Source organism: Puma concolor, chromosome E1, assembly GCF_028749965.1.
Source record: "Puma concolor isolate L17-30 chromosome E1, mPumCon1.1.hap2, whole genome shotgun sequence".
NCBI lineage: Eukaryota > Metazoa > Chordata > Mammalia > Carnivora > Felidae > Puma > Puma concolor.
The window spans coordinates 47,587,108-47,600,052 of NC_141680.1; the positions used below are offsets into that span (position 1 = coordinate 47,587,108).

General features: G+C 40.3%; 1 protein-coding gene across 6 annotated transcripts in view; it reads left to right on the forward strand.

Moving 5' to 3' along the window:
* The window catches only part of EFCAB3 (EF-hand calcium binding domain 3), a 235,506-nt gene that overhangs the window by 168,607 nt on the left and 53,954 nt on the right, over positions 1 to 12,945 (forward strand). For 5 of the 6 annotated variants that reach the window (XM_086687643.1, XM_086687646.1, XM_086687641.1 and 2 more), the window contains 5 exons: positions 648 to 752; positions 3,208 to 3,261; positions 4,117 to 4,221; positions 4,739 to 4,792; positions 6,354 to 6,458. In XM_086687643.1, the coding sequence (XP_086543769.1) occupies positions 648 to 752; positions 3,208 to 3,261; positions 4,117 to 4,221; positions 4,739 to 4,792; positions 6,354 to 6,458 (423 nt within the window). The remainder of the gene's footprint in view (positions 1 to 647; positions 753 to 3,207; positions 3,262 to 4,116; positions 4,222 to 4,738; positions 4,793 to 6,353; positions 6,459 to 12,945) is intronic. The other variant, XM_086687645.1, reaches the window with a different exon arrangement.

The following is a 12,945-nucleotide window of genomic DNA, read 5'->3' on the forward strand; positions in this document are numbered from 1 at the left end:
GTTGAAAAAAAAAATTTTTTTAAAAATAAATTTCTGATTAGAATCATGCTATTCCATTATTCCACTGGTTTAATGACACTGAACTTATGCTCATAACCTACCACTCTCCTTTAGGTATAACTACCTCAAGTTATTCTTAATAATATGCAGCAAGTTTGACATTCTGATTTCATTTACGCTGATTATCACAATTCATCAGGCTTATCTAATTCTTCTTCATCCATGATTATTTCTTTTTAAAAAATTTTTAGTGTTTATTCACTTTTGAGGGACAGAGAGAGACAGAGCCTGAGTGGGGGAGGGGCAGAGAGAGAGGGAGACACAGAATCCGAAGCAGGCTCCAGGCTCTGAGCTATCAGCACAGAGCCCAACGTGGGGCTCGAACTCACAAACCGTGAGATGGTGACTTGAGCCGAAGTCAGACGCTCAACCGACTGAGCCACCCAGGCACCTCCATGATTATTTCAATGAAAAGTTACAACACAGTGCTGAGGGAGCATTTTCTCTTCTCACCTCCAACACTGACTATCTGGGTTCATTTAAATGGCCAGTGTTTCACTCTCCACTGAGGGTGGATACACATTCAAAGCTAGCATCTTCCACTTCTTGGACTTACTTCTATTATTTACATCCTCTTCTTTCCCAAGGAAAGAAAGTCGGTATCAGTAACCTGGACCCCCTTATAAAGAACATGGGAATTCAGCTTGAGAAAGAGGACCATCAGGACTTACTGAAACACCTGCCGACTGATAGTAAGTATTTCAGATACCACTGTACTTGGGAGCAAATCTTAGAGCTTCTATATGAGGGCTTCTGAAGGCAAACCTATTTTTTAATCTCTTTGAAAAACTTATGAAAGATTTCAAACATCTATCAAAGCAGAAAACACTGTAACAAATACTTGTGTATCCGCTGGCTAGAGCTAACAGGTGTTACCATTTTTCCTTATTTCTTTCATACATCTTCCTTCCTTTCCAAGTATGTCTTTTTTAAGTAAGACAGTTTCATTAATGACTGAATAAGACCAATTTAGCTGGGTAAAAATGTCATGGAGGCAAAAATAGTAGAATTCATTAGAAAGAGTTGGCTAAGGGGCGCCTGGGTGGCGCAGTCGGTTAAGCGTCCGGCTTCAGCCAGGTCACGATCTCGCGGTCCGTGAGTTCGAGCCCCGCGTCAGGCTCTGGGCCGATGGCTCGGAGCCTGGAGCCTGTTTCCGATTCTGTGTCTCCCTCTCTCTCTGCCCCTCCCCCGTTCATGCTCTGTCTCTCTCTGTCCCAAAAATAAATAAAAACGTTGAAAAAAAATTAAAAAAAAAAAAAAAAGAAAGAGTTGGCTAAGGGGTAAGCGCCAGGCTAAAAGGTCCTGAATTAGAGGGCTCTTGGATTCCAACATAGAGCCAGTGGCTTCCCATTAAAAGCCTGATGAAAAACGAGTTGTAAGAGAGCCAGACAGCACATCTTTCAGCACAACCAGCACATGCCACACCAAAATAAACAAATTCTTCTTCTTCCCTACTTCAGGGTTCCTATTCTCAACTAATGATTGGCAGGTGTGGCTAAGGCCACTGTCACCAGCAAACATCTTTGCTGCCCCTACCTGTAGTTGGCCTTAATGAAGAAAACAGTTTGAGCCCACCTTGTAGTTTAAAATTTCCGGGGCACCTGAGTGGCTTAGTCGGTTAAGCGTCCGACTCTTGATTTTAGCTCAGGTCATGATCTCACAGTGCAGAGTCTGCTTGGGATTCTCTCTCTTTCCCCCTCTCACTCCCCTTCCCCTGCATGCTCTATGAATGAATGAATGAATGAATGAATGAATCCCTCTCCCTGAGTAATTATCCATTATTTTGTCTGGAGCCTCTTCTTATCATGAAAAATATCACTATAAATCATTTAATTGTGACATTGTCCCCATATATTAGCTAGGCGCCCTTAAAATGTTTCCTACCAGAAAAGGGATTATTACCAATGAGTATTTTGAGGCCATTCAAAAAGAAAAAAAAAAGGAAAGAATAATTTTTTTTAATCCAACATTATGACTACTATACCACTGGAATTCATTCACTTAGCTAGCACAAAACTAGATGCAAAACACTGAACTAGAGAGTGAACAATTTATACCTGGTAGGACAAAGAAAATTAAGGCATGATCTCTGTTCTCAAAGAGCTCACTGTCCTGAGGGGTGGAGGTGGGGACTGTAAGCAAAATTTCGAGAGTGGGAAGATAGCATTCTGTCAGGGTTTAACAGTCAGCTGCTCATGTAAATAAATGACATCTAGGCCTCAAATTCCATCTTGTCTATTGAAATATGCTTCCTTATTGGGTCTGAAGGAAGGGAGAGTCCTGTTAGAAGGGGTTACAGTTGATCCTTGAACAACAGGGGTTTGACTGTGTGGATCCACTTATGTGCACATTTTTTAAAATTCTGTCACTGTAGTACAGCACTGTAAATGTCTTTTCCTTATGATTTCCTTAGTAACATTTTCTTTTCTCTAGCTTTCTTTATTGTAAGGATACAGTAAATACACAGAACATACAAAATATGCGTTAATTGATATTTTATGGTATCGGTAAGGCTTGTGGTCAACAATAGGCTGTTAGTAAGGCTTGTGGTCAACGATAGGCTGTTAGTAATTTTTGAGGAGTCAGAAGTTACACATGGATTTTCAACTTTGTAAGGGGGTCAGCACCCCTACCCCCCACGTTGTTCAAGAATCAACTGTGTTATTAAACCTGCTTAATCTCTGGGTTAAGGGTCATCGGATACTTTTTACCAAGTAGTATTAGAGGATGTTCACTTTAACATTTTGATCTTTCTCTTTGTTCTTGCTTATTTTGACTTTAAAAAGTTACTGAGGGGGGCGCCTGGGTGGCGCAGTCGGTTAAGCGTCCAACTTCAGCCAGGTCACGATCTCGCGGTCCGTGAGTTCGAGCCCCGCGTCAGGCTCTGGGCTGATGGCTCGGAGCCTGGAGCCTGTTTCCGATTCTGTGTCTCCCTCTCTCTCTGCCCCTCCCCCGTTCATGCTCTGTCTCTCTCTGTCCCAAAAATAAATAAAAAACGTTGAAAAAAAGAAAAAAAATTAAAAAGTTACTGAGGAAAATTATGAAAAACAGCTGAATTTGAACCTTTTATATTACGACTTAAATTTTTCATATCGTTTTTCTAAGTCTAAGATTTAGTCTCTGTGCCTGAATTGCCTCTTCTTACAGAGAATAAAATGGTTGATTTGAATGTGGTGATGGACGACGCAAAAGCTTTTATAGGTAAGAAGTAGTGGTAAAAAGGGAATTCGTTATTAACTAAGACCTTAATGATTTACAGGAAAAAAAAAAAAAGATGCTTTTAAAACAGTAGTTTTCTCTTTAGGCTATTACTGACATGCGAAGTTGACCCGCCCCCATCCTACAAATTTAATGGTTAAATGTTTGCTTTATAATCTTACTGTTTGATTTGGGATTTTTCCTGTATAGACCTACATTATATGGAGTTTGGACCAAGAATGTTTTCCACTTCACCATTGTTTAAACTACCAAAATATAGATGAACGCTGTTCAGTCTCAAGGTGAAGCTTTTGTAGGACAGCCAGGAAATATGTGTCAAAAGACCCCATAATTCAGGAAACATAATGGCATTTGACTTATATCTGAGATTATATCTACTTTTCTTTTGCTTGAATTGAAAGTATAAATTCTATTTCTGAACATAATCCATTTGCCCACATGTACTCTAAACCTACATAGATTAACAAGTTTCATTGTCAATTTGCTCTTCTAATTAAACTTATGCCAAATATGCAATCTTCTCTATAATTTGAAATCATTTGCCCATTCCTAAAATTCTTATGCATGAATGGGGCACCTGGGTGGCTCAGTCGGTTGAGCATCGGACTTCAGCTCAGGTCACGATTTCACGGTTCGTGAGCCCACATCGGGCTCTTTGCTGATGGCTCATAGCCTGGAGCCTGCTTCGGATTCTGTGTCTCCCTCTCTCCCTCTCTCTCTGCCCCTCCCCCACTTGTGCTCTGTCTCTCTCTGTCTCTCAGAAATAAATAAATGTAAAAAAATAAAAAAATAAATTAAAAAAATTCTTATGCATGAACAATTCTCATCTTTCCAAAGGAGAGAAGGTTAATGTGAGTAATCTGAACAATGTGCTGAGGCAAATGGGACTAGTACTGACTGATGAGGAGAATAAGGAGCTGTTGAAAACTCTGCCCATTCATGGTGAGCATTTAGCACATCTCTGAAACTTGGATTTATGGGCTTGTGTATGAAAAGTGCTGAAATCATATATGCCTGTGTCTAGTAAAACCCCATCTAGAAAACATGGTGTTACAAAAGAAGAAATCCTGTTCTTGTCACGTACATTTTAATATTGAAAATTGGCAACATCTTTCACTAGTCTCCATCATCAAGGCTACATTATCCTGACACCCTGGGATCACTGCTTCACCTAAATCCTGACCAAGGAAATGAGGAAAATCAGAAGAGTAAGAGTAAGAAGGAAAATGGGAGAAATAGGGAGATAAAGACTGTTTTTAATTCAACCAATAGGTAGATTTACATCAGTGAGAGCTTTATCTTTGGTTTCGTTCTTACTTGAGGGCAAAATAAAATAAAATCCTCAACAAATCTGAAGCATTTTCCCCCCTGAGATTATGGATGTTGGATTGTCTTTGTGCTCTATTTGTTAATCTTCCCTTCATTTAACCTATATTCTTAATCATATCTTGTCTTACAGCTGATGGAAGAGTATATAAGAAGAGATTGCTAAAAGGTGTGAAAGCACTCAATGGTAAGTGAGAATCATGGTGAAAGCACAAATAAAAATAAATTCCTCGTGCTTAGCATTTGCCTTTAAATATTCCAACTTTGCTTCTTGCCAATTTTTTGATCCATTGTTTTAGACTCATAACTTCCCATTTTTTCTTGGGTGCATTGACATTTCAGGATAGAAATTCTAACACTGTATTCCGGCTAGAACTGTACAGACTGGTTGCTATTTTCAACCATGAGTGGACTCACTTATTCCCCTCTGTTCACCTCTCATGGGAAACTGAAGCAGAGTCCACTGGACGGATGTTAAGGAAAATATCCTATCTCTACCCTTTATACTATTCTGTTATAAGCAATAATTTTTTAAGTTTTTGATCAGAAATTATTTTCAAAACATCAAATACTACAAGAAAACTATCCAATTCTACCACTTAGAACACTGAGAAAAGAATTGTAAGCTAAGGGGTACCTGGGTAGCTTAGGCAGTTAAGCATCTGACTCTTGATCTCGGCTTAGGTCGTGATCTCACAGTTCCAGTTGGTGAGATCAAGCCCCGTATCGCGCTCTGCGCTGACAGCATGGAGCCTGCTTGAGATTCTCTCTCTCCCTCTTTCTTTTTGCCCCTCCCTTGCTTGTGCCTCTCTCAGAATAAATAAACATTTTTAAAAATTCTGCAAAGAATTGCTAAGTCAAGTCATGGGGATATAATATGCAGCATGGTGACTATAGTTACAATACCATATTGCATCTTTGAAAATTGCTAAGAGATAGGGGCTTCTGTGTGGCTCAGTCAGTTAAGTGTCTGACTTCGGCTCAGGTCATGATCTCACAGTCCGTGAGTTCCAGCCCCGTGTCAGGCTCTGTGCTGACAGCTCAGAGCCTAGAGCCTGCTTTGGATTCTGTCTCCCTCTCTCTCTGCCCCTCCCCTGCTCATGCTCTGTCTCTGTCTCAAAAATAAAAACATTTAAATTTTTTTTTAAAAAAGAAAATTGCTAAGAGATAGATTTTAAAAATTCTCACCACAAGAAAAAGAATTCGCAACTTTTCATGGTGATGGATGTTAGCAAGACTTATTGTGGTGATCACGTTGCGATAGATACAAATACTAAATCATTATGTTGTACACCTGAAAGTGATATAATGTGTCAATTATATCCCAATTTTTTTGAAAAGCAAGAGTCCTCCTACCTCCATCAATCTCATCTGTCCCCATAAAGGTAAATACTGTTTACTGTCCACCTGGGTCTCAATGGTTATCTTTCTCAATTTTCCTACTTTCTTTTTTAATATGAAATTTATTGTCAAATTGGTTTCCATACAACACCCAGTGCTCATCCCAAAAGGTGCCCTCCTCAATACCCATCACCCACCCTCCACTCCCTCCCACTCCCCCATCAGCCCTCACTTTGTTCTCAGTTTTTAAGAGTCTCTTATGCTTTGGCTCTCTCCCTTTCTAACCTCTTTTCCTACTTTCAACAGAAATATCTAAATCTAGGGAGATATATATGTTAACGGTTTCTTTGTGCCCTTGTGCCCCATATCAGTATTTATGATCTTATTTCGTGCCCTTCTTTCCTAAGGACCAAGGGTCAAACTCAAAAAAGTGAAATCCCTTGTGGAAAACATGGGAATTAGACTCAATGATGAGGAACTTGAGGAAATAATGACTGATGTGTCAACTGATGGTGAGTATTACGGGTGTCATTATGCCCTTCAAAGAAATATTGAACCCTTCTATCAGAACTACTGAAAGTAGCCTTCCTTTTTCATATTTAATGAAGTAAATGTAAATAGAAAAACTTCATCCTGACTCATTAGGAAATACTATCTCCAAAAATGCTTTTTAAAAAGCCATGTTGTGGGGCGCCTGGGTGGCTCACTCGGTTAAGTGTCGGACTTCAGCTCAGGTCATCATCTCACAGTTCATGGGTTCGAGCCCCGCGTCGGGCTCTGTGCTGACAGCTCAGAGCCTGGAGCCTGCTTCGATTCTGTGTCTCCCTCTCTGTCTGCCCCTCACCTGCTCACACTCTGTCTCTCTCTCTCTCTCAAAAATAAATAAACATTAAAAAAAATTTTTTTTAAAGCTATGTTGCAGGGGCACCTGGGTGGGTCAGTAGGTTGAACATCCGACTCTATTTTTTTTTTAATGTTTTATTTATTTTTTTAGAGAGAAAGCATGAGCAGGGGAGGGGCAGAGAGAGAAGAGGACAGAGGATACGAAACAGCAGCAAGCACGATGTGGGCCTCAAACTCACGGACCACGAGATTATAACCTGAGCCAAAGTTGGACACTCAACCAACTGAGCCATCCAGGCACCCTGAGCATCCGACTCTTGAAATGGTCTCAGGTCATGATCTCACAGTTCATGGGATCAAGCCCCAAGTTGGGCTCTGTGCTGACAGTACAGAGCCTCCTTGAGTTTCTCTCTCTCTGCCCCTCCCCTGGTCATAAATGCGTTCTCCCTCTATCTGTCTCTATCTCTATCTCTCAGTCTCAATAAATAAATAAATTTAAAAATATATATGTTGGGGATACTACTTGTAAAACTTAGCCATGCCTTCACTGCCATACAAGTAAGTCACTGAAAGAAAAGTGAAATTTTATACCTCATTTATAAGGGAACATGTTGGGGACACCGGGGTATCTCAGTTGGTTAAGCCCCCAACTTCAGCCTAGGTCATGATCTCGCTGTTCTGGAGTTCAAGCCCTGCGTTGGGCTCTGTGCTGACAGCTCAGAGCCTGGAGCTTGTTTCAGATCCTGTATGTGTCTCTCTCTCTCTCTGCCCCTCCCCAACTCATGCTCTCTCTCTCTCTCTCTCTCTAAAATAAATAAACATTAAATTTTTTATATGGAAACATTTAAGAGAAAAATTAACAAAGTCGGAAATCAAATGATGAGTTAGCAGAGAATGATTGCAAGACAAAGAGCTAGTACCCCAATGGTAGAAAGAGCCCTCACACATTTATAAAACATACTGAGAGTAGAAAAAGTTAAGTACACAAATAGATAATTCATAAAAGAGCAATATAATTGCCCAGTAACATAAAAGATGTCTGACCTCACCAATAGTCATGAAAATACAAATTAAAAAAATACAGTATTATTTTCACTCATTGACAGGCAAAAATTAGCAAGATTGATAATATCCAGTTCTGGCGAGGGTATGAGGAGAGGGACTCACTGACAGGTAAGAGTTTGCCACTGCTAGAGATGGTCTTAGAAAAATCATTTAGCAGTATCTGTGGCGGGCGGGGGGGATTCCCTTTTCCCCTGGTGAATCTAGCCAATATGCCTCATCTGTAGTGTAGCTTTTCTTTGTGCTGAGGCCTGGTCCCTGTTCTGCCACTAAATTGCTAACAAATAATTTAACCCTACTGAATGTTAGTGTCTTCCCATGTTAAATGGGAAGTTGAACTAAATAATTCTCTAGGGTCACTTCTTTCTCTGAAATCAATATAGATAAAACCTGCAAAGTACTTAATCAATGTCTAGAAGACTCCGTAAATGTTAGTCATGATGATGGTGGTGACGGTGAAGGTGACAAGGAATATGGAGGAGATGCTGGGGAAGAACAGAAGGAAGAAGAAAAGAAATTCCATGACCTATGAATTAATTTTGCCATCGTGAAAATATAAGTCCTAATCGAATAAATATTTGTTTACTAAATATGACCTTTATATAAATAAATAGGTGAGATGCAACCAGAGCATTTGGTAAGAAATAGCACTGGGCTCACGTCTTCGTCCTTCACTACTCCTCTTCTTATTCTTGGCAACTTCCATAACTTCCATGCAGATCAGGGCTTGTGACTTTACTGTGCCATAGACCCCTTTGACAGTCTGATGAATGGATCACTTCTGAGTATAATATTTTTAAATGCCTAAAATATAATAAGTAAGATTATGAAGGAACTAAATTTATCAAAACATTAAAGATATCAATTATTAGTGCTTAATAACACATTTAACAAGTTCTAGTAGTAGATGTAATAATTGTTAGAATTTTAAAGTAGTGATGAGTAGGGCGCCTGGGTGGCTCAGTCATTTAAGCATCTGACTCCAGCTCAGGTCATTATCTCATGGTTCGTGAGTTTGAATCCCACATGGATGAGCTCAAACCCTGCTTCAGGTGAACCCCACTTCTCTCTCTCTTTCTCTGTCTCAAAAAATAAATATAAAAAAGGGGTGCCTGGGTGGCTCAGTCGGTTAAGTGTCTGACTTTGGCTCAGGTCACAATCTTGCGGTTCATAGGTTCGAGCCCCACATTGGGCTCTGTGCTGACAGCTCAGAGCCTGGAACCTGCTTCAGATTCTGTGTCTCCCTCTCTCTCTCTCTCAAAAATAAATAAACATTTAAATAATAATAATAAATTAATTAAAGAAATAAAGTAGTGATGAGCCTAAGTAACTTTTCAATATATTTGCAAGAGCTACCATATAATATCCAAAATGTCAGTGATTTGTATTAATGGCTAAGTCATAGGTTTTACTACTTCAACTGTGGTTTGTTGCCTGCATTAATAATTGAAGAAAATGCTAAATTTAAGTGAGTGGTTAGTGAAAATAAAGATGGGACATTGTGGGAGTTAGAGGCACCAGCCCCCTGTACAGTCAGAATGTAACTACTAATAGCCTACTGTTGACTGGAAGCCTTACCAATAACATAAGTCAATTAACAAATATTTTACATGTTATATGTATTATATGCTATATTCTTACAATAAAATAAGCTAGAGAAAAGAAAATGTTATTAAGAAAATCATAAGATTGGGGTGCCTGGCTGGCTGAGTCAGTAGAACATGCAACTCTTGATCTCAGGGTCATGAGTTCATGCCCCACGTTGGCTGTGGAACCTACTTAATTAAAAAAAAAATCATAAGAAAGAAAAAAATATATTTACAGTACTGTATTTATCAAAAGAGTCCATATATAAGTGCAGTTCAAACCCATGTTGTTCAAGGGTCCACTGTATTTTTTTCCCATTCAAGCTCAAGGACTCCCTGAATTCTATCATTAGAGGGTACATAGGCCCCAGGTTAAGAAATCTTGATTAAATATTATTTAACTCCTGATATAAGTCACCCATCTAAACACCCTGACCTCCTGTTCATTGACTTCCTTAATTTCAATCATCTTTCACTCCTGTCCCTTAACTGCTACTCACATGGTGATGACCTACACCTTGTCCCCACCTTATACTTCATCATCCCCAAAAACTCTATTTCACGTACCCACTCTCTGACGATTACCTTTCCAGTTTATTTACCGTGCAGACATTTCTGCCATAACACAATGGAGGAATGCCTGAAAAACCTCCTGTTCTGTAAAATTTAAATTGCCCACTAGGGGCACCTGGATGGCTCAGTGGGTTACGCGGGTCCAACTACAGCTCAGGTCATGATCTCCCAGTCCATGAGTTCAAGCCCCACATCAGGCTCTGTGCTGGCAGCTCAGAGCCTGGAGCCTTCTTCAGATTCTGTGTCTTGTCTCTCTCTGCCCTTACCCCACTCACTCGCTGTCTCTCTCTCAGAAATAAATAAACATTAGGGGCGCCTGGGTGGCGTGGTCAGTTAAGCGTCCGACTTCGGCTCAGGTCATGATCTCATGGTCTGTGAGTTTGAGCCCTGCGTCAGGCTCTGTGCTGACAGCTCAGAGCCTGGAGCCTGTTTCCGATTCTGTGTCTCCCTCTCTCTCTGCCCCTCCCCTGTTCATGCTCTGTCTCTCTCTGTCTCAAAAATAAATAAACGTTTAAAAAAATTAAAAAAAAATAAACATTAAAAAAAAATTTTAATTGCCCACTAAAGTAACTGAGCTCATAGGGAAAATTGGAGAAGTCCAGTCAAAATGTGTAACCAGAAAACTAACAAAAGCAGTAAGTGATACTGTGTGAGGAAGAGTAGATAGCCCGGGTAAATACCTGAGTGGCTGGAGACTATTAAAAAATGCACACCCACACCCATAAAGAAAGAGTTGAAAAGCTGGCTTGCAGTTCTGAAATAACATAGATGGAAGTAGATTTCTGAGCCAGTGAACCTCCTTCCCCTTCCTATATTACAAGTATCTCTTCCTATATTAATTATTTTATGAAAATAGGGCTGAAAAGGCCCCTGCCGTAGCCAACCTAGAATTTTTTCTTTTCCTGCTGAAGTTCATAATTCTAATTCTTTCACTTAGGAAAAAAATCCGTGTGAACCAACACACCATTCACATTGCTGTGACATTACCCCATTCACCAACTGAATATGATGACTAATGCTGTTGAACATGCGCTGTAGCAGGACAGAGTACAGAATTCCAACCCCAGTTGCTCACCAGCCATGTGGAATCTCAGCTCCCATTGTGGGCTGGCCCTTCCACTTGTGGCCTGGATCTCACCTCCACTTGCCTTCTCAAGGACTCAACTCCTACAATTTTCCCCCTTTCTCTCCTGCACCATCAATTTCTCCCTCTCTACAGTGTCTCTCTATGTATTCCATTGGCATGCTGATAATGCTTTTCTATTCCCCTTGTCCCCTGCCAGTGACCATTCTATCCCTTAGTTCCTCTTCACAAGCAGAACCTCTCAAAAAGTTGTCATTACTTAGCGTTGTCTGGTGACTGATCATAGCTACATTGAGCATAGCATAATGTATAAACTTGTCGGATCATTCTGTTGTACACCTGAAACTAATATAACATTGTGTGTCGACTATACCTCAAAAAAATCCCTAACATTTGTGGTGACTCTTTGTCTCTTGTTCTTCACCCCCATTCACTCTTGAGCACTCGTTCCCTGCCATGGAACCAAACCAGCTCTCAATCATCAGTGACCTCTCTCTCTTGCCAAGGTTCATGGTCACGTCTCTGTTATTTCACTTGCTATCTCAGCAGCGTTTGACATAGTGACTAACCCATCTTTATTAAAAATTTTTTTTCTACAGACTTTTGAAGCCCCATACTCACCTAATTTTTTTCTTTCCTTACTGGGAGCTTCTTTTCAGTTTCCTTTTCAGTTTCTGGCTCTTTTTCCCCTGCAAGCTCTCTAAATAATGAAGGGTCCAGAAGTAGAACCTTGGCTCTTTATTTGGTTGGTTGGTTGTTTTTATCTGCACCTTCTTCCTAGGGGATTGCATCCAGTCTCATTGGGTCAGATGACTTCTTAAAGCTGATAAAAGCAAATTTATTTCTCCAGCTCAACCATCCTAAGTCAGGAATGGTATCTCAAACTAGCTATTTGAGACCTCCACTTTGATGTCCAAAAGGCACCATAAATTTAATAAAATATTGATTAATTCCCCTAAAAAGGTTTGAGGCTTTCTAGTAATGACATTTAGTAATGACATTTAGTCCCATGTCAATAATGTCATCCCATCTACCCTGTTGATGGAGAAAGAGGGGAAGGAGGGTTAGGGAAGGGGACAAATAGTTTTCTTCCTTAATTTCTCCTTTCCCTTACATCACACGTTTAAATCTAGGCTCCACCTGGAAAATATGTCCAGAACTCATCCACTTATCACTGCCTCCACTGCTGCAACCATAGCCCAAGTCACCAGGATCTCTTTCCTGGGCCACTGAAACAGTCTCCTGTCTAGTCCCCATCCTTCCAGTTTCCCCATCCTGTGCACATCAGCCAGAATGATCTTTTCAAAGCTAAAATCCAGTTAAATTACTCCCCCTTCTTCGAGGCTTCCAGTGACCTTCCGTTACAACCAGAATAAAACCCCACATTTATCATGGGGGCCTACAATTCCCTGCATGATTTGGCCCATGCACACCAGCCTTTTCTCTGCCTCTCAGTCACATCAAATTCATCCCATTCTTAGGGCTGTCCCTCGTACTGTCTTTCAACTTGGAACATTCCTTCTTGTCATTCAGGCTTCAACCCAAATAGTCCTCAGAGAGGCCACCCCTGACTTCCCCATCTAAAGCAATCTTACCATTGCTCTTTATTATATAACCCTATTTTATTTCAATGACATTTTAATAGTACTTAAAATGATCCTTTTTGTTTATTTGTTTATATGCTAATTGCCTGTTTCCCTCTGTGAGATTGTACGTACACTCCTTGACAGCAAGAACCCGGCCAGCTGGTTTACTTTCGTATCCCCAAAGCCTAGCAAAGTGGCTGGCACATAAAAGCCACCCCCTTAAATATCTGTTGATTAACTGACTAAATTAAAAAAAAAAATACTC